We start from the raw sequence: 27,839 nt of genomic DNA, 5'->3' as shown, positions 1-27,839 counted from the left end.
CATTCAAAATTACAAAGAAAGGAACAGTACAATAAACTGGTAGCTCAAACACTTTGATGATAAGGAAGGATGGGAACTACAGATGTGCAAACTCTAATCCAAATTCACCTGAATTGCAAAAGAAGAACCCCACAAGCCCAGACCACGCATGAAGGAGCTGGCCACCTGATGGAGAAGATGGTTTCATGAGAAAGGTAAATGTCCATGTGTGACTTTGGCAGCCTGGATCTTGCAACAATCACACACAATCAATCAAAACATTATTTCTTGCAATATTTGTCCCTTTTTATTTGCTGTCATCTGCTTCTCTTGAGGGCCAGCCTCTTCCAAAAGAGGGCTTGCATGAATCATCTGTCCCTGGCCAGCACTGAGATCAGACAGAATGGATGGAGCACTGCCATAACAGTGGTATCTCACAACCTACTTAGTGAGTTAGGTAAATGTTAATCTCCACTCCTTCCTTGGGCAAGACTCCTATGCTTCTTGAAAAAATGACAAATTAATGATAAGACTTCCCATAAAAGATAGGAGTGGCTGAAATAATCTTTTAGTGAGAAGCAAAGTTTTTATGGCATGTAGTTCCACATTTTGCTTTTATTAAGTTCCTTCCTGTTGCATTTAATGTGCCTCCCCCCATACACACCATCTCATATAAAAGGTTATTCTCCTTTCAGTCAGGCCAATCAGGTTTGGTCCACCCTTGTGCACTCATGATTTATTTGGTCAGTGCCACATATCCAGATACCATTTAGTACAGAGGTAAAATGACCTTCTCTTCCCCTGCAAAACGTTTAGTTTTACGGCAACATCACTAAGAACGCTTCCTCCTTTTCCCATAATCTTGCCATCTCCTGCCATTCTCCTTTTCTTAGTCTCTGCCAGGTTCTCCAAGAAGCGTCTGAAAAGTCAGGCTGCCATGTGTTACAAGGGGACCTCAGAACTCCCCTACTGCACACTACAGTTATACTCAGTCCCTTTCACTCTTCTTTCTCTCCAAACAGTTGCAGGACCTGCACTCACAACATCTTTCCTCTATTTTATGCATTGTCTCATTTGCTCTTTTTTCCCCCTGTTTTCTCTCCAGTTTTCTTTGCAGGCTCTCCCAGGATCTCTGTCTATTGGTAAGCCATCAGAAGGTATTTCAGGATTCCTCCATGTCCTCCTGATTTTATGAACTGGTAGATATATTTTTTAATCTTCATTTCCCAGAGTTCACACATCATAAGTTTTCAGCATCTGAAGTTGTAACCATTTTTCTCTTCTTTGTAGGTGAGCATTCCTCTTTCTTCAGAAACACTCTTGCTGCTCAGTCTCCAGAGACAGCCCTTCCCATTTGGTGATTTACCATGAAGTGAGTTGGTATTATGGCAGGTGCCTTTGTTACTCAAAAGCCTTCCAGAGAAGGACTGGGAAAAAGGCACTGTGCCAGGTAGGTGCTTTCTTCAGGCGAGTGCCATATGGATCATTCCAAACTGGAATTCACATGGCTGCAGACATTTTCCCTGCAGACAGTATGCCTGAAAGATCAGAATTGTGGCCTGTGTGTTAAGGACAGGTCTCAAAAGACTGCTGATGATGGTCAACACATCTCGCAAAATGTTGCTGCTGATGGGAAAAGATTCCTTAACCAAACAGAGTTCTTACAGGGTCAAAGGGATTTAATATCTGGATTCAGTTCTATCCACCTCTTCATCTGGAAATGAAGAAAAATCGTCACTGATGAAATTCAAGGAAGATACCTAGTTTGATAGAGCTGAAAATAATGAGTGGGACAAGATAAGTGTGCAGATGCATGGTGGTTTATAGAGGAGAAAAAATTTACAGCCAGAACTAAGAAACGTCAATGCCTAAGAGAGCATTGTAAAGAGCAGGAGGTGTTTTTTTCCTGAAAAGCATGTACTCAAAGAAAGGTTTTCTGTCATAGTTATTGTGGCTAAAGAGCTGAACTTGTGGCCCTAGTGCAATAACAGGCCAAAGAAGAGATTAATGAAGCCCTTACAGAGACAAAAGAACAACAAGAGGAACAGCTTCTGGTTTCTGTGAGCAGAGCTGATGACAGGGAACAACAGTCTGCTTATCTGATGTCCACATCCTTTAAGGATTGCTAGTAAACTGAAGAGAAATTGTACGTGATCTGCAGAGCAATAACCTATACTGGAGGAACATCTTCCAGAGACCAATTTAAAACTGGCAAGGTCCTTCCCATACAATTGTTTTATTCTGGCAAAATCTGAAACCAGTAGATCCTGCATCTCATGCTATCTTCACATCAAGCTTTTCAGCTAAACATAAGTTTTGGGCAGTATAACAGAGGCATATGAGATAGCAGAAAATAGCATAACTGAACAAAAGCTATACCTGTGTCTGGAATAACACCAGAGAATGAACAAGAAAACATATAATCTCTTGTGAACGGAGATGTCTGATTCTTCCTACTCTCACTACCACCTTCTGTAGATTTCTTGTTTCTGCTTCTCATTGCGTCTTCTCAGTTTCTGCTGATCATAAGAAAGCAGGCTCCCCTGTTGTGAAATGGTTGTACTTCTGCTTGGCTGGTCTTTTCTGGAAAACCGAGGAGACCAGCACCTGCCAGCTGCCAGCACAGCTGTTCTGTTGGCAGAACTCACAACCATCCTGCTTGACTACCATATGTCCTCTGTGCTTTCTTCTCCCTTCTCAGGATCCTCCAAAAGACAAATAAGGCTGGTCTCACTCTCAAGAGAAATTCATAGAAGCCACTGAGCTTCCTGCTGTTACAGAGAGTCACAGTAAACCTCAGCATTTTGCATGCTCTGTCCTTAGACCACTCATGCATGTGCACATCCTAATTCTTATTCAATATTTTGACCACTGTTATGTTTTGTGCTGGGCAGTGGTAGCAGGTAGATTTGCTGTATATAAAACCTGCAACAGAAAACATCAAGAAAAAAGGTAGTGTGAAGTAACATGCTTTCATTTTTTTTTTCTGTAAGGTAGGTAGGAGTTAGGAAGATCAAACAACAGTGATTAAAAGGAGTCTTTCCTACACTAAATCTACACAGCTTTTTTCTTTTACAGTTATATTATGCAACTTGAAAAATTAGCTATCTATCAGAGAAGGACTAGAAATACACTTCCCACACACACACACGAAGTGCCTGCCTCATTTCTGCTCACTACAGTTGATTCTTCGATTTTTTTTCCCTGAGATTAAGAAAGGTTTCAGTTGGATGAGAGCTGAGTGACATCTATGTTCAGTGACATCAGCTTTAATGATTGCTGGATGAGATGAAACTGCTTTAACTCAGTAACAGGGCTCCCAGTGGAAACTGTGATTTTTGAAAACATTTTAAGATGTGTTTAATTCTATTTCTGACTTAAAGGGACTACTTCTGATGAGCACTGAGGAGAGAAGTACTTGTGATATAATCTAAGGAAGTTGAAGCTTCCGCTAAGACGCAGCTACCTAGTGACATCTGCTTTTTACTGCTGTGTGGGTAGCATCTCCCTGGGAGAGCTACCTGAAGAGAAGCAAGTGATTCTGCACCCTTAGAGTAAAGAACCGTCTTCACATCATCCAAGAAGAAAGGAAGAAAAAAGGTAAAATACATAAAATGCAATTGCTCAAACATTCATGTATCATGCACACTCATGATATGTGTGAATGTAACGCTTTTTCATTTACCTTTTATAGCTGCTCAGGTGATTAGGCAGTTTTAAGAATTCTTGCATCATCAGAAGTGGGTGTAATTTGTGAGTATATGTTTTTAAGTATTCAAATATATTATGCTGAACCAAGATTAGATTCAGGTATGTCTGGGTGGAGTTGCTGCAAAGCTGTCATTTCTACACCATTGGTGTCAAACGGTTCTTGTAACTTTGTGACTTGTAAATCAGATTAAATTCCTCTCTGTGTAGAATGGAACAGAACCGTAGGCTGGAAAGGTGTCATGCTTGAGACTACACACAGTAGGTCTCAGATATTAATCTGAGATAGTCAGTGTTCACTGGTATGTAGCAGCAACACCCAGAGCAGACAAGCAAAGCTAAGAAACTCCTCTTCTGCTTTCTATTCATAAAATGAAGACAAAGAGGAAGAACATAGCTCAGGCTTAGAGTTCTGATATGTTAGGCTAAAAAAGTGCCACTTGTGATGTGAATAATACACACAAGTAAGAACAGTACTCAGACTTGAATTTCTGGTATGTTAGGCTAAAAGAATAATGCTGTGATGTGAATAACACACAGACTCATAAGTCAGCATAATATTTGCCCTGTGTCCAACTTACATCACTTAAAATTCTGCCTATTAGAAAAGAACATACATATGAAGATGACAAACACCTGTTAGTCATTTAGCCACGGAAAATAAGCACTTATTGAAAGCTCATGATATCTTTCAGTAAATGTAATTTCATAAGAAAAGTCTGATGCATGTTTATCACTGTCTTCTTGTGGTGGGTGAGATATGTTTGATGGGAAAGGTGGGTGAGTGAAATTCTGAACTGCTATAAACAATGAGTTGGATTTTTACTTTGCTCTACTTTGGAACTTAACCCTCTCTGATTTGACACCTGTGACCCACATCTTTCATTCCCATGCTTTCCTGTCATCCATTTGAACATCGCTTTGTACTTGACATGCAAGTTGCACAGTGCTGCATGGACTGAGCACATGCATGCTAAGGACAGTAGTGTGTTCAAGTGTGCACATGCATCCATCCCATAATGGTTACATAATGTCTGAGAACCTGCAGTGAGTCGTGTGCCAAGCTGAGAGTTAGTCACTCGTGATTCAGGTTTGCGGAGTAACCACACTCTCTTGACGCACTAAAAGTTACTGACATTTTTATATTCTTTTCTCAGAACTGGGGGAAAAAACATGAATCCTTCAAGTACAGAGTCCCTTGAAGTTGAACTCTCAACCTTTTATGACTATTACGATACTTATTATGATGCTCCAAAACTATGCAGTAAAGAAGGTGTCAGGAGATTTGCAGCCTCCTTCCTACCTGTTCTGTATTCCCTGGTATTCCTGGTCGGGCTCACTGGAAACATTCTGGTCATCGTGGTTCTCTTAAAGTACAAGAGGCTAAAGAGCATGACTGATGTGTACCTGCTAAACCTCGCCATCTCAGATTTGCTCTTCGTTTTATCTTTGCCATTCTGGTCTTATTTCTCAGTAGACCAATGGGTTTTTGGGACTCCTTGGTGTAAAATCATTTCATGGATCTACCTGGTAGGGTTTTACAGTGGGATATTTTTTATTATGCTAATGAGCATAGACAGATACCTGGCAATTGTCCGTGCAGTGTTTTCCTTGAAAGCAAGGACCGCCTTCCATGGCTTGATTACTAGCCTTGTTGTATGGCTAGTAGCTCTTTTTGCCTCAGTCCCTGAGCTTGTATTTAGAGAGTCTTTTAATGAACATAATTATACTACCTGCAAGCCGGTATTTCCAGGCAATTTCACAACATGGAAGCTTTTTTCCACGTTGGAAGTCAACATTTTAGGGCTCCTAATCCCTTTTATAATTATGACATTTTGCTACTCCATGATCATCAAAACATTAGTTCACTGTAGAAATGACAAAAAGAATAAGGCTGTGAAGATGATTTTTGCTGTCATGGTTGTGTTTTTCTTTTTTTGGACCCCCTACAACATTGTTATTTTCTTACAACTGCTGGAATTTATGGGAGTCATTAAAGACTGTCAGGTGAGCAGAAGTCTGGACTATGCTTTCCAAGTAACTGAAATCCTTGGTCTTTTTCACTGTTGCCTCAATCCAGTCATCTACTTCTTCATGGGGGAGAAGTTTAAGAAGTACCTGAAGATGCTCTTCAAGAACTGGCAGTTACCTGGGTATTTCTGCAAGTGGTGTGGAGTTCACATCACTTATCACACTGAATCTACTAGCTCATTCCACACACAGTCTACAGGGGACCAAGATGGTCTGTAACGCATTTCACACCAGCCACTGAATTCAGCAGCAAGCAAACTGACAACAGCAGCAACTTTGAAAAGCAGGAATTTTGAAACGCTAAGCAAATGCAGACACATTTAACAATAAGCTAGTGCTGGACAATTACTTACTTCAGCTTTATTTGTGCCTCTAGATTTTCTGAGTATTATGACAGAAGATGTCCCAAATGTGGAACATGGGAGATGGACATGCAAGGTTTCTCTGCTGTGATTACAAATTACTGCTCAGCTCTGTGCAAAGCACTGCACTGTGTGGCTTCTTTTTCTCCAGCACCAAGACATTGGCCTGCATGGAGGGGCAGATGTGAGACAGCACCTTGACATCAGCACATGCACTTGGAAAACATATTCATGTTTTCAAGAAGGATGATTATAACCACACTTTTTGATTCTGCAGTTACCTGTGGAGGACTTGTTCACTCATGACTCTTAGGTAACTATTAGCAGTGCCTGCTACTTTAAAATGTTTCATTTCAGGGGGGATGATATATCCCCTGTTATTAAGAAAAAGGGCAAAATATATTCTCTATGTGCACAAAGACACAAAGAAAAGCCATTATTTTTCATTGTAAGTATGTTTTCTCTCAGGTGTATATGTGTGTTTATATACAAGCATTTTGAATTACTTTATCACTGTAACTCAGAATAGCAATTCTGTATTTTAATTAACATAGAAAATATTTTGAATATTTTTGAATAAAAGCATTTTTAAAAAACCCTTATTTTCCAGCATGTGTAAATAAATTTGAAGCATCTTGGTTAAAAGTATATATTTTAAAATGAATGTCCTTTCTTCCAAAAGTACCTAGCCCTAAGACTCAATTTTCATTCACTGGAGATATATCTGGCAAAACAAAAAAAAGTAAAAACAGAGATTGCGTAGAAAGGATCTGTCTTAGTAACCACACATAAAATCCTTGCATTTGATAACAGCAAAATGCAAACAGAGTGATACCCCAGTAGCCGCTGACAGGATATTAATTAAACAGAGATCTGTAACAGGAAGGAAACACACAGCAGTGTTTAGATTTTGGCATAAAAATGATTTAAAAGAGGCAAAAAATCAGTAATGTGGTGGCAGAAAAATTAAGAGTTAAAAAATATATACTAGAAGATATTTCTGATGTGTCTTTTTGCTGGAAAACAACAATTCAGATTACTTATTACAAACCAGATGAATTATTTTCTTACACTGTCAATAATAAAGCGCCTGGTCTGCATTCAGCCAAGGCTGCAAAGAGCAAACAAGGCCTTAAAATGCATCAGGAAAGGGCTGAAGAAGAAATGTAAAAATATTGTAGTGCCATTGTACTCATCACTCTAAATGAGAGACATATGGAGAAGCTCATTTCCATGTGATCTCTCTCATGATACAAGACTGATGCAATACACTTAAATGCAGTACACTTAAATCTCTCTCACACATGTATCCATCATAATTTTGGGAATGCACTACCATTTGCAGTTTGCTGAGGAAGACAAGCAAGGATCTGCATTAATACAGATATTAATAATAATAATAGCTGTGGAAGACATTACTTGAAGTAAGAAAGAGCCTTTATTTCCAAGAAAAATAATATAAATTCTTATTACTCAAAACCATAGAAGCCTCTGCATAAATCATATGGGAAAACTGATAAAAAGACTGGGTTACACCATCTATCACCTCTTTTGAAAAGGAAAAGGAAGACAAATTTCAAGTGTGAGGTGCTTCAAATTCTCACAGATGCCTCTGAAGCCATCATGATATCCCGAGGTGGCACCGCACATCATTCTCAGATAGTGATGCTGATATATCGCAGAGGCACATGAACTGCTGAGCTATGCACTTTCTGGTGCACAGACTATCTTGGAAGTCAGACAGCGTCCACTGGAGCTTCTTTTTTCTTTGTCTTGCTCTGTGATCCCTCTAGTCAGCAAGAATTGCTTTCCAGACTAAGGGAAAGGCTGCCTATGCTGGCCTGGCAAAAATGATGGTTAACAAGGAACAAACAAGCTGCAGGCTCTTGACAGCCGTGATATAAGAGATGTCCAGGGCAAAGAGTGTACGAGGGAATGGCTTGCAGGCTGGTCCAGGTCTGGGCAAACTCTGTGGTGAGGGAGGACGCTGAATCTTGGAATTAACGGGGTGCACCCAGCGACCATGCAGTAATGCCACCAACAGAGCCAGTGCAGAGTCTCTCTCCCACACAGAACTCAAATGTGCCTCATGTCACCACTTGGCTTTGTGCCCCACAGCCTGTGCACGTTTCACTTGGCACAGAGGGTGCCTGGTGCAGTCAGAACTCCTCCCAGGTGAATGTTGTCTTGTTCCTCTGTGCCAAATAGCCCCTTCCAGTTCTCCCAGTAATATTCACAGCTGCTCAACGCATATGCCGGATGAGCAACTGAGCTGAAAGCTGTGCTCTGAGCAGGTTTGCTGTGTTGGGTGCAAAGAAGAACTCATGTTAAATTGCTGGGTTCCAGAATTCAGGTCCTGGGGCTGGAGCTTATTGAACATGGGTGGCTTCCTCCCCTGTCATCTGAACAAACCCCCCTCCCCCATGCACCAAGCTGCAGTGGACAATGCTACTCCTCTTTTGAGAGAGGGTTTTCAAATCTGCTGATGAGAAAGGACGAGATAATAGTATTAACACAGACAAAAATAAAGTAGGGATTTTCAAAATGTCACTTGACAAAGGTGTTATTTTAGCTGAAAAAGAGTTTCCAGCAGTGAAGAATCTATGTACAAACCCACTGAACCATGAAATAAAATGTATAGACATTTGAGTGAAGCAGAGCTGACTCATTCTTAAAGCCACATTTTTACATCAAGGTTCCTCAGAAGGCCACCTTACATCCTCTCTTCAGTTATGTTAAGCAGCCATAGAAAGGTAGATAGAGGGGGAAATCAGCTAATTAGATTAAATATAGATAATGATGAAAAGATAACAACAAGTTGATTGGTTTTCATAGTGTGCTTAGACTGCCACAGTCACTCCCTAAACAAAAAGCTGAATTACACATTTACTCCAGAGGACAGCTTTACCCTTTTAATTGTGCAGAAGCAGCATTGTGGTCAGCAGCCTGCTCGCAGTCCATCTGCTCCTCTCAGTCTGAGAGTCAGTGAGGAATTGCAATTCTCTTTCCTAAACTGCATCTGCCTGTCACTGTCCCAGCACCAGCTCTGCACACCTGCTTTGAAGGGGAGTACAATTCCATAGGCACCATAGTGCTCCTCTGTTACCAGGATGTTTCTAAACTGCCAGCAGAGATCTATGTCACACATTCTCCTTCAAGAGCTCTTAATTCTTTGCAGTTTTATTCAACATCTCTGTCTTAACACAACCAGAGACCAACTTCATCACATCCTGCCTCTTATGTTAACATCTCCATCTGGCTTGATTTACAGTTAAAAATCAAGGGCTCTTCAGAAATGTCAATCAAAATAATCATTAAAATAGTGCTTAAGGCAATGCCTACTGAAAGTTGAACTTGGCTACTTCAGTCATGAAAGGAGACTGGAAATGATAGAATAGTGCTGAGATTTGTAGCATTTGTATAACTGATAAGACCATTCAAAGGAGAAGGGCTGGTGGTTGTATGTGTTCTTACTGTGACACAGCAACGATTCACATAAGTGTCAATGGCAATCACAGAGAAATCAGACCTAAAGCAGTGAGCCCCACCATTGAGGAGAAACCAAGTTAGAAGACCACAGGATGATTTTCTTAGTCATGCAGGAGCAATATCCATTACAAAATCTAACAAAATCCCATCTTATGGACAGTCATTGAGTCAAAGACACTTCTCACAGAAATTAAGCTCATAAACAAAGAAGCTCTTTATCTGTTCCAGGCCAACAAAATCAAGTCCTCCATATCAATGCAGCCCAAATATATAATTGATCAATGGATCACACTCCTTTAGTTTTTGTACATTTTATTTTTATTTTTTATTTTTCAAGTCGTCTTTGAAGTGTTGAAGTTTCTCTGGGTTTTAATCTCTTGTTTCAGAAAACATCCAGTGTAAGTAGCTTTGCAAATGCATAATGCAAGCTCTTTGTGAATTCAAGTGTTACAAAATAAAACTACTAAGGCACTAATATTTTTTTTTAATTCCAAGATGTTTGCTTGCTTGCATTTAACAATGGCAAGTAATCAAGAAACTGATCATCAATAATCAGATCTTTTTCCATAGATATGAAATGCTATTGGTGATGCTAGCAACATGTAAGACAACAGAGACTGAATGAAGATTGACATTACTAAATGCACTCTTAAGAGAGACAAGAGTGGCATTTAATCAGAATTTTCCAAGAAGGTCCAAGCAGCCAAGTTCAGGAAGAGACTTTTGTATCTGGGACAGTGATTGGAACAATGAGGGGACATCCTTGCATGAAAAGCACATCTGTCTCTTTTGCTCAGGAACTTTGCACGCCTTAAAGAACCTCCATAGAAGTATTGTGGTTTGGACATGACAATGGAAGAGGGGGGCCTCCCTAGCATTTAACCTGTCAACCATTACTCACAAACAGAGAGATCAGTGTGAGCTCATAGTAGCACAAAAGCATCTTAATCAATGTGAGGAAAGACCACAACACATCTCTGTACTTGCTTATAACTGGTAAACTGAAATTTGACCACAAGCAAGACCATGACTGCAGGCTGAGCGACTTGCCTTTTGCTATCAAAGTACGTGGAAAGCTGCAAAAAGTGCATAGAAGGAATACAAGGATAGATTTTGCTGTTGCTCATACCCTTTTTGTTAATTCACAAGCACTGGGAATGGAAAGAAAATATGTCTGGTTGACTGCAGGGAGCAATGACGTGTTCTGCAGGCCCTGCAGACAAACAGCACTGAGAAGTTGCAGAGAACACGTCTGCTCTTACTATCAAGAATCAATTTTACACTTTCTACAACAGCGAAACCTATAGTATGAGGTGTCACACAAAACTCCTCAGTCCTACAGAGAAGGGGTTGAGGGGTTTACAGAAGGAAAGATTCTGGCTGTTTTCTCCTCAGTTCTTCTTTATCAGCCCATCCTTGAATACTGCAGGTCACTACTCGCTTCCTTTCCTCAGGGAATCTCCAAAATCTCCCACGGGGAGGTTGGTCCCCCTGTCTGCTGCTGTTCTGGCTTTTTGCATGAGCCCCACACACTGCCACCTCGTCTCCACAGCCACAGGGGGTTAATCCAGTCACTTCCTCACTCACTTAAGCTCAGATTCTCTGCATGCACAGGTCATGCAGTGGGAATCCTGTCTGGTCATGACACTGCAGAGTGTTTTGCTTTTGACAAGGCAGCTTCATGAAGATGTTCCTGCTCATTGCAGGGGAATTTGACAGGACGACCTTCAAAGGTTCCTTCCAACTCAAAAACTTCTATGATTCTATGAAAATATGGTAAGGGCAAATTTTTGATGGCAGGTGCATTGGCTAATGATAAACACCTTTTAGCCTAAAAATTCCTCTGCATTTTCATTTAATCTTCACATTAAAACTATTTTAGAGTAAGCCAAGCCTACTTGTCAACATTACTACAATAAAGTATTTCATTAATTCTGCTCTGAATTCTTATTATAATTTTATTTTCTTGAAGGAAATAATTTCAGAAGTCCTTATGTAACCAAAAATTGTAGAAAAAAATTCAAGGATTTGTCTTATTTAACACACTTAAACAGTTTAAATAGAATAAATCTACTACCTTACTACATTGCTCAATAAGTAGCTTATTACACATATCCATAGGAATGTACGAGAATTTAGGAAATAAGCTAACATTAGAAGCAAAATTTCAGTGAAGTAATGAATGCTGAAGACTACTGGACAAAAATAGGATCTTTTTGTTGTTGTTGTTTTATTTTTTTTTTTTTAAATCTACTGCCTATAGTGTAAAAGACTACAGCATTTTATAGATTATCAACATGAGACTATGTGAAAAAAATTTAAACAATCAAACGTATTATCATTTATGAAAGGTCAATTCTTAAGTAACTTAAATAGCTATTTACAATTTGTGTCAGAGACTGAGAAAGCAAGATTAGTACTAGATACACAAGGTTCTGCCGAATTTTTAATTTGCATGTTGTTTTTTTCTTAAAGTTCAGGAATGGGTTTGCACAGAGGCAGAGCAATGACTAATATTGTAAGAAACGGGGCAAGAAAAAGTGCTCACCTTTTCTCTAAGGTAATTCACAATGATGACCTCAGTCATAATATGATGCAACTGAATGTGACCTGAATTTTCTGGAGGGCACATGCCAAATTCTTTAATTGTTATACCAGCATAATTCAGTGGGCATATAGACTTCCAGGTTCCTGGAGAAATGTTAAAAAAAAAAGCTCTAGAATTGTCAACTAATTGTACAGATATAGCTGTGGAAGCGCTGAGACACAGAGCAAATAGATAGCTATTATCAATGTTAATTTTAGGGACACCTAAAAAGTCTGCCATGTTTTCTAGGCTGGAGGCCACAAGACTCCACAAAATTACTGCTTCTGCAAAAGCAAAATGAAACACAGGGAGAAAAAAAAAAAAAAAGTCAGTGAAATCCTTCACAGCAAAAGCCACAGCTGTCTGGTCATGGAATGGCGTGAGGTGTGAGTGCACTCCATTATGAGTAGCGGCTGAGGACCCGGTAGGTGAGACCTCACATTTGTGACATTTGAATGAAAGCGTGTGTCTCCTTTGTGACTGCCAATGCAGAGTCCCAGAAAGACAGAGTTCCCCGTGCTACAAAGGGGCAGAAAGTAATTGGCACCAGTTGTATTTGTGCAGATAATGTTCATGTTTAGGAAAAAAAAAACGTTTTATTAACACTGCCTTACTAAATGCCCTCCACTATCTGCACTGGCTTTCTTATCATGGTGGTACAGACTTTAGCCAGGCAGAAGGAACCCAGCCATGCCCATCAGTACCTCTCAGTCTGAATTAGTATATCCAAAACAAACTGTAGTACCCTTGACCTCTACTTCTCCTTGAAAACAAACAAATAAAATAATTTAGCTTTGTAAGGGATGTCGGTCAATTTGAGTCTTGCATTTGCCACACAGAAATCAAAACTCTGCCCTCCTTTGTAAAACAAGGCATTTTTGCACATGAAAAGTACTACAGTTAGATAGTATTGCAGAAACAAAAATCAGTGTATTAATTGCTAGATTCCTTGCTTTGTCTTAAGACATCAAGAACCATGCACTCTCATTTACTCACAGCCCAGAAAGTTTCACCTCCTTCCACAGAAGATGAAAACATTATTCTAAACACAAGTCTTTGGTTTTGAGCAATTTCTTCCCAATATTTCTCAGTTAATGGGTGATTGACGTGAATCATTAAGGTTTGAAGACTAAACCCCTATCTCTTTTTAACTTGGCCAATTTACTTAAGGTTTTGACATTTGTAATCAGCAGGGGGTTTCACCAATTTGCATGAACACACTAAAACAGGTAACAGGAAAAAAACAAAGAACTTCACAAGAAAGGACAGAAACATTCTTTCAAAGCCAAACCAGCATCACAATTTTGCATCAAAAGGTCTAGAGCCTGACAACAAATGAGCAATCTCACAAATCAGAATACACTACGGAGCACCAACCAAGGCTGTTGAACAGAGCTTATACTTTTAAATTATTTCAGTTGCTGCACTCCAGTTTGCCTTGCAGAGTGTGAACTCCGGAGTTTTGGGGGTTATTTTTGCAAACTGAGTCATGGCAAGTGAACAGCTGAATCAGCAGTCAAAGCCAAGTTTGTTGTATTGAAAAGAGCCTAAAAGCACTGAAATTCCTGCTCAACTGTATGAAAATAAGACTTCACCTTAAACTTTCAGGTGCTGAAACTCAAAAGGAGATGATCAGCTACGTTCTAGTTCAAAAGAAGATACTGGGCTAGATGGACATTAGTCAAACTGAGTGCCTTTATTCTTATATGAAAAAACAAAGCTCTATTAAATGAGAAAAAGAGAGCAAATACAAGAAAAAATATGAGCTGAGCTCTGTGAATTTTTAAAGCCCTCAGCCTCTGGGACAAAAGAGTTCTTGTGAGCAGTGCAAATCCTGAAGAAACTCAGAGAAACTTTGGGAATCTCTGAATGTTCTTTCACCCACCTTGCAGGACAAGCACAACAGCATGATTATGTGTTCAAAGATGGTGCTTGCTCACCAGCAACCACAGTGAAAGCAAACCAGGCATCATCTAACCTATTGGTTTTCTGAACTGAAAATAGGTGATGCCTACCCATGACTGACAGAACCAGCATGGTTTCTACCTTGCTTGGATAAAATGAAAGACAAGACAGTGATGAGTAGGTGGGGAGAAAGTACCAGCAGAGCAGGTACTGATGGGCATTTCCCATCTTGCAATTAGGCACATTTTTATTAGGATTTGGATGAATTTTCCCCACTTTGCACATCCAGCCTGGGGAAATCAACCTTTACTACAGTTCACCTCCCTTCTTTCATGTAAAAATTCCCCACTTGTAGCTAAGAAATCTGAAAACTAAAATCTGAAAACTACAGAGCTCAGCATCATTCACCTTTGCCAGTTTAGTGAGATGCAAAGCCACAGCCTGTAGCTGGAGGTAGCAGAAGGGAAATTATTTTCCTTCCCCTCTCCAATGCCAATCTGCTTAGTTTAAAAAGAGCAAAAAAATCCCAATAAACAAAAAAAAAACCCCAAAGAAAGCAAAACCAACACAAAATCAAAACCAAAAAAACCCCCACCCTTTACCCAACACACTATTATGCCTTCCCCAGTCCTCACTAGGCTTCACATCCAGATCATGTTTTGTAACACTGAATATTCTTTTTTGCTTATAGTTCCATAGTGCTTAAACATCCCCAGTTATAGCACTTTGTACCTACAGGACAGGAGCAACAAGTCAAGTATGCTACTACTGTGATCTCTTTCCAGCACTTTTGCACAGACTGAGTTTTTCAGATTTTTTTTTTAAAAAACCAAAACCACAACAAAAAAACTCCTGGCTAGGAGCATAGGTAGCATCTGCTCTTGCATCCAATTACTGGCATCTGTCCAAGTTTTCCTTATTTCCTAGGATGGGTGTAAAAGCTTGGTTTTGGGGTGGTAATAGTATGTGGTCCTTTTTATCACAATAAAGCAAATTAAGAAGAGTGAAAACTTGGCTAATCATCACAGGATCTACCTTCATATTTTTTCCAGCACCTCTGAAGCCTTTGAATCAAAGCAAACAGACCTGAGAGGCTAGGCTACAAAAAGTTTAAAATGGGCAGCTTGCTGCTAGTTGTTTCTGCTAAATTTTCTTCTATTTCAACACAAGACAGATGGACTTGGTGCTTTAAATAAAGTCATGTCTGAAAGTGTCTCTGTTTGGCTGCATTCAAAAGACACATTGTCTTGACTTCAGTTTTTGAAGTAGATACTGCTCTGGATCAAAGGACAAGCAAAGCAACACAGATGTGGCTGCAGGGTAACAAAGAGAATAGACAATACTTGCAGGAAATCATGCTAACACTCTGTGAGTTCAGTATCAGGTTCTTGGGTTCTTCACACACAGGATCTACCTATTCATTATTAGTACAGACCACATCCTAAAACTGAGGACAAAAAAGCAAAACAGCTTAAAAGAAAATATGTGAAGTGTATGGAGGATCCAGACCAATCTCTCAGAGTTTAAAGTCTTCCAGGAAGTCTTGATGGTACAACAGAATGTTTCAACATCCAGAAATAGAATTTAACATTTAAGAGACAAGAAAAGAATGCAGATTTTTCTTCTGCACAGTTTCTGTCTTATTCCATTTCTGTTTGCTGTGAAAAGAGCAGCACTTACAGCAAACAGAAGAAAGGTCTAAAGCTCAGCAACAGGCAAGGCGTGAGAAAGGTTAGGAGCAAGCTGTTAGCTTCTTTTTCCTCCTCCTCAATAGTTCATCCTGTGCTTTGGACAACCCCCCCACTCATAGCACAGGAACAAAACCAGACTCCACACCACAACATACAACACACAATAGCAGCTCACCTTCTCCCAGGGCAAGTGCCTTGGACAGTGCTACTGGGACAAGTCCACAGCCAGGGCAGACTTCTAGCTAAATTTAGACTAGAGATCCATTGAGTGTTCACTCTGTAAACCTGACCAAGAGGAGCTTGAGAAAAGGAAATTCTGAATGAAATTTGAAAGAAAGGAGTCAGGCATAAGCAAGCTGGATGTACAGGCATCTTCATTCAGCTTGCAAACTGCCTGTGGGTAAGTGGGAGGATTGGAGATCAACTCCATTTTGGACAAACATAGACATATTGTAGGAAATATTTTTAGTTTCTCTACATGTAAGAATTCCCTACTGTGAGAGGAAGAACCAGCAAGAGCTCAGGAAGAATTAAACAGGAAATTAATTTCTTAGCTACAGCATCAGAGGGATGAGTTGCTAGGCATCTGCCCACACTGGCCCAGATCTATGCTCTGGTTCACATTTACAAACACTGAAAATGCTCAGTTAATATTATATGAATTTGCACTGATATTCAACAGATCCACTCCACTTAACAAAGGCACCTGCAGTTGGAGTTTCAAACTCAATTCTCAGTTTCATCAGGGAGCTGGTTTTTTTTCCCCTCTCTTGTCTACCACAAGATTTGAAAAGGCCAAATTAAAATCATGCAACTGTAAGCACAACACCAAAGTGCAAGACAGCAATCATACAGTGATGCTGGCACAGGATTTGCTATCAAAGTGTGCTGAGGGGTCTCAGGAATAAGACTGTGCTTCCCATTCCAACTTTATGGAGTTACATGTGGGACCACCTAAGACTATGGTTTTGGAGTTCCATATATACTTACCTCCTGAAGGACAGGTGTATGTGCTAAAGCTCAAAACAGGAGTTCTTAAATATATCCAAAATTCCTTGGTCACACCATATATCCTAGTCAAAAGGGACTGCATTACCTGAAATAAGTTCTGGTTCTGTGAAATGTCTTGAGATAACACAGAGCTTCAAGATTTCCCCCAAAGCAGGGGAAGGTCACTACTCCCATATTTGATAATGTAACAAGCAACAGGGAATATCTTCTGAAAAAGGAACATACACACTTTATTCAGCAAAAGCATAAGAAAGATCCTTGTGACATACTTTTCCAACATTTTTCCATTCAGCCCATGGCACCAAGTTCTAGGAAAACCTATTTCTGCCTAGCTTTCCCTTCTCATTGAAGGAGCACCACTAAAACAGACCCCATTCTTCTGCAGTTTCCAGTTTATTCTGTCACATGATCTCCCAGCCAGGACTTTGAGGTTAATTGTTGTGCCTTTAAGTCCCAGCCTGCAAGACACCTTTCTTGCAACTCACTAATTTCTGTCAAAAAGAGATGCTGTAGCACCTGGACCAAGTCATTCAGGAACTGGTTGCCCTTTCACATCCTTGCTAAATCTTCTGCATTACCCTGAACCTCTTAAAATTTCTCTAAATCCAGTTTAAAGAGAGGTAAGGAAGTAACGGAGAGGGCACAAAACAGCCTTAGAGCACAAATACACACTTTATGTTGGCTGTGGACAGTGAAAGTGATAACTGGCTTACATACAGCAATGAAGGCTTCAAATACTGCTGACAAGTTTCCCAATAGTAAACACTAGAATAACTTGCCCAGGAAAGACTGTAGTGTACATCACAAGAAATCTTGAAGGCTAGGTTAAAGAAACATACTGAGAATATAGAAAACACAAATGATGACACAAATGGGAGACATACAGCTAGATCATCTCTCACAAACCTTTCATCCTATATTATCTGTTAAAATGCTGTCACCTTCTCAGCCTGTAAAATAACAGCATCACCTCCTTCAGGGCACATTGTAAACCACGGGATTATCATTCTTCTATAATTCTAATTTCTGAACACCTGACATGTATCTGTCAGGTGGATAGTGCTTGCTGTCCAGGAGAAGGATTATTTCTAGTCCCTCACGCAAGTATTCAAACGATGAAAACAAAAAATTAGTATTTCATCCAAAAAAACTGCAAAAGATAACAACAGGCACTGTGGAGTTCCCAAGGAGATTGGATTGCAGGAGATTGGAGAGCTGTCTGCACCAGAGAATGAAAAAAGGCACAGAAAGTCTAAAGGACAAGGTCAAGTCTCAATCCTGTCATTCAGGGACGAGAAAATGTTGATTAACAATTAGTAAGATAGTTATATTATGAAAGAGTCTCATACATAAGAGAAAAAATAGAATTTGACTGTATAGCACACTGCCAGTTCTTGTTCTTCTATTTGCTTGTTAACCCCAAATTTAAAGACTTTCATTCATGCATAGGCAGGATTACAGATTTAAGTTTACAGACTCCACTGCAGAGCAGAAAAAAAAATAAATCTGTGTTAAGTTGAGCCACTACAGCTACTCTATGGGTAGATTTCAAAGGGCATCCTCCTAAAGAATTGCAAGCATCTGCCTACCTTCCAGAGGGGATCAGTGCAAAACTTGTTTTTAATGAACTAATTCTGACCAAATACCATACTTAAATAGTTTGCCAAAATCAGAGAACATTGTGCTCATTACTCAGCTCCTGTGTAAGCAAAGCAAATTTCTAAGGAGATGCATCAGGAAATATTTGAAGACCCACAGTTCTAGCATTAGGAATATTCCTTCATGCCAAGCCTTCAGGAGGCAGCTGGTTCCACCAGAGAGACCATCCTTCTGAACTCCAGCACTTGGAATAGTTCATACAACTACATCACAGATACTAGCCAGGTATATGACAATGCTTTCACACCTTGCCTTTCAAAAAACCCCTGAAACTAGACCCACCACTGCCTTGCCCACTGGGTACAGGTGAGTCAGGTAACTCCCTATGGCCCCTCTTCTCTTACTTATTTGCCCTCAGTCAGAAGGTTTCATTGTAAATATATTTCCACCTCGGACATGGCTGAACTACATTTGAGGATAGGTTAAAATAACTGACCTGCCTGAGGCTGCAAAGGAGCACATGCCACAATGTAATGTTTTATATCACACTCAGACCCAGGAGAACTTCATGCCAAGTCCAGGAAACCTAAGTTAAGTACCAGGCATGTGGTGTGGACACAGTGCCTCAGTGTGGGCACAGGCAGGGCAGAACACTCATCTGTAGCACATGCAGACACATCCTTGGGTAAAGCAGCAGCAACTGGCAGCAGGTTCCTCCTGCTAGAGCTGTACTCCGAAGGTCCTTTGTCTCAGGGAGCTCCCTTCCCCATATTCAAATAACATCTCCAGCAGTGTTTCCATGTAGGTAGAAGATGATTAGGAATCAGGGCCACAACTTTCAGCTCTTTTCTGTAGATGGGAGACCACTTAACTGAAAGTAGTAAATAGGCAGGTGTGCTAAAGAAGCTATCTAGAGACCTACTTGAAAAACTTTAAGCCCATTCTTTCCACATTGTTATTGTTATTCTTAGAACTAATCAGATGCATGTTTATAATTCTTGATGCAAAGCCTTTCTGCTGGTAAGATTACACAGTTATGGTGAAAAGTGAAGTCTCACAGATCACTCTATGTTTTCACAAGTACGATGTAAACGGAAGTCAGAGTGAGAACTAGGAATTCCACAGCACTGCCATACAAATAAAAATACTCCCAGCTGTTACAGTACTGAGCTTAAATTATACATGAATGGACTGTCATTCTGCACACTCCAAGCCAAGGTGATTAAGGATGCTGAAAGTGTCTTGTCTCTTGGCAGCTCTGACTTACCAGTTCACTTAAGTGAAACCAGCAAAGTAGTGGAGGCTGCACACCCCTTGTGTAGGCTCCTCTGCAGTTGCAAAACATGATAAAAAATAAAAGCATAGCACAGTTACTACAGTGTAAGCAGAGTACAGGGACTACACTTTTACTAGGTTGATGGAAACATTACCTTCCAGTTGAGTTCAATTTAACAGTCCAAGGCAAATTTCAAAGCTCCAGCTTTATTTTTAAAAAGAAATTCAATATATAACTGAGAGATTTAAAAAAAAAATCTTTGAAGAATTTAAGAAGTTGCCTCACCTAAACACCTTCCCTTTTTTGAAGATTCAGTGTTAATCAGCGTGGTCTGAGGGAAAGGCAAGCAACGGGTGGAAGGGGGAAGACAAAGAAATACTCAAATCATTATAGATGCTTCATCGATAGTTCTCTAACAAAGAGTGGGGGTTTATCAGTTTCATGCTGGAGGGTTGCATTGATATTAGGTTCGTCTACAAATTCTATTTCGCACGCCTGGGTGCTGCAAGGAGAACGTTCCAGCTCCAACACCGTTATGTTGTTTGGTACCGATGCAACAAGTACATTCCTTGGAACATAAAGGGTCAGCTGAGGACCACGGGCTGGCCAGTAGCGACCAAGATTAAATCCATTGATCCAAATTTGTCCCTGTTAAGAGAGAAAGAAAAAATAACAACATTTTAATATTCTGTCAGAGATGAAATGACAAAATAGACTTAAGCAGAACATTGATATAGTAACTGACATGCCTTGACCATTCAGTTTGATGGAACACAAGGATAGAAAATCTGCATAAGAAAATGTTAATGACAGTCAAAAGAAGTTGAATTCCTTGAGCAGTTAAAGTCATCACTAATATTTAAAAATAAAGTGGTAGAATACTGCAGTAATTCCAAATATGACAATAATTAGAAAAACAGCTGTAGGGTCCTTGCACTGATTTTTGCCTCAAGTTTAAGAGCAAAACAAATCTGAAAACTGTACTTGCTTGAAGCTAATTGTTACAGGGAGAATGAAGTCACAGAAGAAAAAAGCAGATCCTAATGCTGTTATGGTTCTCTGTACAAGTATAAGACTACACTACCTTGGTAGTCCCTGCTCTGTCATTTCGAGGGCAATATACAGCTTGTCTAGACACATGAAATTCAGATGTCTCTTTTACTTGTAATAGCTTAGCTGACAAAAGTACTTGTGAAATCCCACTGCAAGAAAGTACTGTTGTAGTTACACACAACCATTAAAAGTTTTGGGAACTGCTAGAAGTAAAATGAAACTGTAGCATACAAATTTGTAAAATTTATTTTTATAGTTGAGGTGATCAGAACTCTTAGCTCAAAATACTGTCCTATCATCATAAATACCTTAAATTCAAAAGATTTTAAAAAATGGGCATGGGAAACAGAAAAAAAGGTCAAAACACTAATTTATCTACAGACACACTGAAGTGACATAAAGGCAGATTTTTCCAAAAGTCTATAAACTGTCAGGCTGTAGAATGTTTAGTAAAACTGTAAACTGACTCCTACTGAGTTGAGCTGAGTCTTGGTTTTTAAGCCAGACAGAGGGAGGATATACTGTTGATTTGAATAAACAATTTGCTTTTACTCCTCCAAAGTGCCCTTTCACAGTATATCAAACAAGAGTTCAGTGTCAAAAAAAAAAGGGATGGGAACAGATAACTGCGTCCGTGTTTTTATCTCTTGTTTTGGTCTTTAGTAATCAAAACACAGAAGAAAACTAGACTCATGGCATGGATGTACACTGATAAACATAATAAAATTGTCTGAATCAGTGGAAAGTAGGACTTTTGCTGCATTCAGTGATTTCTAAAGTTGGGACAGCTGAAATCAGTATTTTAACATGATTTACAGAAGCACAAATGTAATATAACAAGTACTGCCATTCAAGATGCTTTAGTGGTATTTTTCTAGTGTTTCCTTTTTCAGGTATTTATGAAAACAAATTCTATGAAACTCACAAGAAAAACTTTTTAAGAAGTTAGTAATGTACAAATACAATTGAATTATTTCACCTCTGTATCCACTTCCGTGGTACAAGATCCTATCTTGCACTGTTCTGCCAAAGTGTTAATAAACCTTGACCTCAAATGCTTTTTTTTTAAAATCAAGTTTATCTTTATTCAAGCTCACTATTTTCTGCAGTAAGTTTAGAAGAAAACATGCAAACTCCCCACACACAAGATGGATGAGTGAGTGCACCCACTAGACAGCAGCCCTCCTCTCACAGAGAATGACAGTAACATGTGGGAAGTAGGTGTTTACTGTGGGTATCAACTGCACTAGAGTTCTGGCACAGGAGATACGATCAGACAGGTCTCTGTTTCTGATCTGAATCAGTCACTGGTTACAACTCCTTTTTCCAGTAAAGCTAAGAACTTAAATTTCTCAACTCCAAACTGTCTTTATTAAAATTGCAGTTTCTAAACACTCCACACTCAGGAATTTGTATGCACTAAACAAGCTAATTATGACATTGTATATACCAATAAATATGCCCTAGACAAAGTAAAAGAGGGAGGAACTTCATTTTCACTACTAAGATTTCCTTTAGCAGGGAGAGCAATTATAGCCCATGATTCCACAGAAAACAAGAACAGTCCTGACTCCAAATCCTCTTTTCTTTTGAAGAAAAAAGGTCCAATAAATCTAAATATTCACTCAGTGGCATGTATGCTTAAGGGCATCATGATTCCTTATGTGAGGGTGGAGTAAGTTTTATTAGTACTGAAGGGTTTAAAAGGCACGGAAGGCAAGCAAGCTATGACATAGGTCATGACTGTTAATACTGCACCTTTCCTTCTAGGTTGTCCCTCATGCTATATTCCTTGCCTTTGCAAAGGCAGAACAATCATTAGGACTTTAAGTTTTCTTGGTAAGCGGTGCTTCTGTGGTTTTTCAGCTACTCAGATACGTGAGTTTTAACCCCTGCTAGGAATCCCACTCCGCACTTAGGCAATTTACACAGTGCTATGCAAGGAACTAAGGCCCACATACAGTGGGACCTGAGTGGAATTTATACTCTAAGGCCCTCTACCTTAAAGGCATTTGCTCATTTCTAAAGTTATTTGAAAGTCTCACTTCCCAGGTATCTTCCTTAAAACTCTCATCTAATCCATATAAAGTTTGAAGGATAAATTCAACAGCCAAACTTAAGTTCATCTGGAATCTCTCCCCAGGACTGCCTTACAGGGTATACAAGCTATGTAAAACAGAGGTTTCCATAGATCAGAGGAAAAAAGTTCCACCAGTACCTAGGAATTCTTGGACTGCCTTGCCATTTTAAATATGAGTTTGCCAACTGGCAACTCACTTCCTGAAGAAGATTTGTGACTGACAGGGTCACAGGATTTACTAAAAAAGCCTAAGATTCCAGTTGCCATGAAAAAAAAAAAAGGTATTTTTTGAATTTTATTCAGCGATTGTGTGACAAGCATGTGTATAAGGGACTAAGTCAGACTTCCGCATCCAAGCTCAGTGTCAGCAAAATCAAGAGCATGCAATGAATCACAGCCTTCTGCATACTGTGAAGTGCTTTAACCACTACAATACTAGCAGTGGAGACAGATCAACAGCAGTTCCTTCTCCCACTTTATTTTAACAGCAGTAAATTAATTGTTCCAGAAAAGAACAATTTTGCTACCTAACACTGCCACAGGCACTTCCCTAAAGTCTGACCTAAAGATTTAGGCTTCCAACAGGAGTAGTGCTTCAGTGCACACACTGTGCTCCCTGTGCCTCCCACCAGGTAGCTAAGCTGGCTCCTCACCCATCCTGCACGCTGGTGGTTTCAAAGACAGCACTGTGAAAACAATACTGCTTCCTACTCTTCTAGATATATTGCAGCCCTGTGAGAAATTCCCACTGACAGAGATCCACCCACAGGCTTCTCAGAGCAGTGCTCCCTAATCCATTCAGTCCAGGTACAGGTAACCTTCTCCATGCATTAAAGCCATATCTGTGGCACACCACCAACCACACAGTCCAACACTCTTTATGCTTTGTAACAGGATCCATAGTTCCTCACACAGCACCTCAAATATGATCCAAAAAAACCCTGCACAACCAAAGTCAACACTTCTAAACAGTCTGACAGTTAATCTTTCTCACTGTTGAAAAACTTGGGTGGACTGGTTCAGTTGCTTTGGTTTTAGGGTTTTTTTGTGATGCTCCACGTTCTAGATCAACACCATATATCTTTGAATATGTTTCCTTTTTCCTAATGTTTTATCTCCAGATTCATTTAAAGCAAAGAATCTGTTTCTTAGCAATTTAAATAAATTTGAGACACCCACCACTACGACCAATTTCTACCCATCTAAGAGAGGTGGATTTTGATTGTCCATAGAAATTTCGGTAGCTTTCTAAGTGGACTTTGAGGTTTTTCCAGCAAAAACTTGTACCTTGGTCCAACCAGGAAAATTGACATAGGTGTCTTGTGGCAAGTCTGGAATCCCGCCAGGAATTGAAAGAGTACCAGTGTAAAATGCAGGTACTTCATAACTCAGTGCTTTGACAGCAGATCTCTTCGGGTGATCAAGGAGATAAAAAAAGTCAGAGTTCACTGCTCCATCTATGTCTAGAGGATAGATTTCCCATCCAACAAGTATATCTTGAGCAAGAGTTAAATTTGAAACTAGGCCCTAGGAGGAAGAAGAAAAAAACAACACAAATATATAATTAGCTCACATTATTGAAGTTATTTGGCTGCAACTATAAATCAGTCATGAATAAAAACTGAAGCAAAGTAACAGCTGGCTATCAATCTGTGTATGAAAAAAACAAGCATATGGTCTTCACCAAGTTATAAGTTTTGCTTAAAAATAAAGGGCTTCATCTATTCTCTGTGAAAGATCTGTTCCTCTTCAAAGTTTTAGGTTTTCATTGATAGACAAGGGTTTATTTCAAATTCTTTTCCTGTAACTGGGAAAACTTCTTATTTGTTTTAACATGTCCATGATTCCAAAAACCTGAGGCTAAATAAAAAGGAGAAATAACATTAAATATCATTAAGCCTGAGATACTGTCATTTGGTAACACTGAGTCACTAACCCAAGACATCAACTTGTGCAATAGCAGAGAAAGTGGTACTTACTTCCCACAAATCTTCTCCAGATAAGATACAGTATCATAAAATCAATGCACATGCCCAATTCAGTGAAATACTTTCAGCTTACAGTCAGCTTCAAGCCCATGGAATCCCATCTCATTTATATGGGACCACGCACAGAGTGGCTCACAGCACACCGGGGTACTTGCACACCAACAACCAAAGCAAGGTAAGGTCATAATTTAACAGGAAAGAAAAGAACATCAAGTTACTCCTTGCACACACCCTAATTTTGTTAGAGTAATAGTTCCTAAAGTGGTGTTTCAGTGCAATGCAAGGAGTTGATTTTAACTGCTTGAATAGACCCTGCATAGAAGCTGGTTTTCAGTCCACACAAGTTATGTTAAAACATCACACGTCAAACAGGAACAAGCAAAACCACAGTTTCCATGGCTTTGGAGAGCTTGATACTATGGTCTGTGTCTGCTGTGATATCTCATAAGCATTGCACTGTCTACAAAGGGTTCACTGTCCGTACGAGCACTAAGTGGTTTTCTCTTCCTTTACCTAATGTCCACTTTATAGAACAGGAACTTTTTTTGATTATGTCAAAATAAAATATCTACAAGTATCAAAGTTAAGTGATCAAACTTTTTAATATAACCTAGACTCTACTCTGTCTAGCAATCAACTTAAGTAATGTAACATTACTTTAGGCTGGATCTTTTAACCTCTCTCCCTAAGCTCATTTGTAGGCACTTTGAATAGGGTGATTATTTAAATTACATTAAGTGTCTACTAAACATTTTTACTTAAGTCTGCATAAGAATACACATTCAATGATCCTTATCTGGAGAAGATTTGTTGGAAGTAAATACCACTTTCTCTGTGATTAGGCAAGTTAATGTCTTGAGCTAGTGACTCAGTGTACCAAGATGTGGATATAAATTTTCCAAGTAGAACTGAGATACAGGTGGCAGTGAGCATGTGAGATGACATATAAAAAACCAGAAACCACACTCTTCCTTTGTGTCCTTTTACAACACAATTTAGATCAACAGGATATTTTAAAAACCAAGATTTCTACCCAAAAACTAGATGCCTAGTTCTATTCCAAGCTCAAAAAACTGATAAAACTCCAGCCAAACAAAACCCTGAAAACCTATCCTCTTTGCTAAAAAATGCAAGGCTTCATAAGGCAGGAACCTCTTCCCCTAACTGGATTTTCACAAGCACATGTATTTTTAAAACCCAAGGTATAATTATACCTAATTTTCAAAATCAACATGAAGTAGAGCATGAGAGATGGATTCTAAAGAAAGAAGCAATGCACATAGTCCAAAGCTACCCAAGGAAAGCTTCCTTTTCTACACAGAAAGATTCTGCTTTTAGAGGATTATTTTCACTATGGACATGTCTCTTAAAACTGTTTTCACTCTTAAATTGTTAAAAGGTATAAGGGTGAATTTCAGCTCAACCACAGCAACTGAGCACCTCTTTAATCAAACCTTTAAACCTCTATTTTCCTACCTTAATTTAGAACTAAGGATATAGGTTTCCTTATCATCTGGCCTGTTAATAAATAAATAAATAAATAAATAAATAAATAAATAAATAAATAAGTAAAAGCAATGTTTCTGCTGCCTCCACACGAAGGCAAAACACTGTGGTACCAGCTTCCTTCCCCTGTCACTCAGATAAAGGCAAAGTACTTTGAAGAGACAGTATGAACACAGCTGGCACTACTGCTACCTACTGCATCCTAATATCAAAAATCAAAAAAGACATGCTCTGAACTGTACACAGCACAAACATAATGCAATACTGACCTCTACAGCACTCCTGTCTTTTATTCACTACCCTACAGCACTGGGGATCCCATTTAGTCTAAAACCAGAGAAGTTTACTTTTTGTCCCTGACCTTCCTAGTGCTGTATTAGTGGTATCTCCATAGTATGGGGTTCACATCCCAAGGGTTTGTTAGTAAGGGGAGCTACAGTGGGAGCTTTTCTGAGAAGATCACAAAAGCTGTCCCATTTTAGACAAAGTCAGTTCTAGCTGACTCTGAAACAGACACACTGCTGAGTCCATCAGTGATTCTGGGAGCACCTCTTTGATGACATATTTAAGAATAAATTGAGTTCCCTAAGTTGAATTTGTTTTGAGCATGACAGTAATTTTTGAGTAATCCCCTTGTCCTTATCTTGAACCACAAACACTCAGCTGCATTTTCTCCCCCTTTCCTGTTGGTGGGCACATGGCTTTGTGGGAACATGGCTGCCAGCCAAGGTCAACCCAACCCAGCCACTCATGCATGGAGGTGACAGTTCTGAAGTGTAGCACACACCCAGAAGCACAGGGAAGCTCTCTGATATTTGTCTCTAACACCTGGTGAGTCTGGGTGAACTGGCACTTTTGCAGTGCCAGTCATTAACAACCTTTCCCAGCCACACTCAGAGTACTGCAAGGGTACACTGCTGACAAATTAAATGGGACAAGAAGAAAGATACAAAAGTGCATTTATGTACACACACATACATACATCCCCCAAGCCTCCAAAAGCAATCCCAGGATTCACAAGCCTCAAAGCGCAATCAAGTTCTGGAGCAATTTCCAACCCATTTTTGCAGTTTATAGAAACAATTTTAATATTGTTATCTACAAACTCAACTGAACCGGATAATCTTGTGGGTGACACTTTGGCTGACAATGTAACTGAACAAACAAAGTTTAAAAGATGTCTAGCAGCTTTTATTTCACATTGATTTTGGTAACTGGAAAAACTCAGATAGAAACTACTGACTAGTTACATTTTAGGTAAAGTTACAGCTGTCTAATCCTGACCTTTTTGCTCTTCCTAATTAACTACCTACTTTTTAACCCGTGGAAAAGATGAAAAGCCATCACAATACAGTAACTCAATAGACTTTACTCACCTTAAAGTCATTATTGTATCTACCAAAGTTGACTCGGCCCATATTCTCTACCAAGATGTCCAGATTTGCTCCAGCCTGCCCAGTTATATTTATCTTAAGTGACTTGTCTCTTTCAAGGATACCCTGAGGTACCTACATGAATTGCAACAAGAAGAAAACAATAACCACTGAAAACCAAAAATGCACTGTTATTTGTTT

At 39.4% G+C, this 27,839-nt stretch overlaps 2 protein-coding genes across 5 annotated transcripts in view; one reads left to right on the top strand and one right to left on the bottom strand.

Annotated features, from left to right (window-relative positions):
* The first annotated feature begins 978 nt into the window (after positions 1 to 978).
* On the top strand, positions 979 to 6,567 carry CCR4 (C-C motif chemokine receptor 4). 4 transcript variants are annotated; one of them, XM_033084485.2, is made up of 3 exons: positions 979 to 1,429; positions 3,363 to 3,579; positions 4,845 to 6,567. In XM_033084485.2, exon 3 carries the CDS (start codon positions 4,861 to 4,863, stop codon positions 5,935 to 5,937), a length of 1,077 nt encoding a protein of 358 aa, XP_032940376.1. In that variant the 5' UTR covers positions 979 to 1,429; positions 3,363 to 3,579; positions 4,845 to 4,860; the 3' UTR covers positions 5,938 to 6,567. The 4 variants fall into 4 exon arrangements, with proteins under 4 accessions (XP_032940376.1, XP_032940508.1, XP_032940290.1 ...); XM_033084617.2 differs by lacking the exon at positions 979 to 1,429 and adding an exon at positions 3,674 to 3,732 and having other exon boundaries at positions 3,169 to 3,579; XM_033084399.2 differs by lacking the exon at positions 979 to 1,429 and having other exon boundaries at positions 3,169 to 3,579.
* A 10,402-nt stretch (positions 6,568 to 16,969) lies between these two features.
* GLB1 (galactosidase beta 1) overlaps positions 16,970 to 27,839 on the bottom strand; it is a 45,917-nt gene continuing 35,047 nt past the window's right edge. Inside the window, exons 14-16 of the mRNA XM_033084113.2 lie at positions 27,642 to 27,773; positions 24,059 to 24,298; positions 16,970 to 20,286 (exon numbers count right to left, since the gene is read on the bottom strand). Coding sequence (XP_032940004.1) covers positions 20,026 to 20,286; positions 24,059 to 24,298; positions 27,642 to 27,773 — 633 coding nt within the window. The 3' untranslated portion in view covers positions 16,970 to 20,025. The remainder of the gene's footprint in view (positions 20,287 to 24,058; positions 24,299 to 27,641; positions 27,774 to 27,839) is intronic.

The sequence above is a fragment of the Catharus ustulatus genome, chromosome 1, assembly GCF_009819885.2.
Source record: "Catharus ustulatus isolate bCatUst1 chromosome 1, bCatUst1.pri.v2, whole genome shotgun sequence".
In the NCBI taxonomy this organism is placed as follows: domain Eukaryota; kingdom Metazoa; phylum Chordata; class Aves; order Passeriformes; family Turdidae; genus Catharus; species Catharus ustulatus.
Note: the sequence above shows the minus strand (reverse complement) of the source record. Positions and strands in the feature narration are given on the sequence as shown.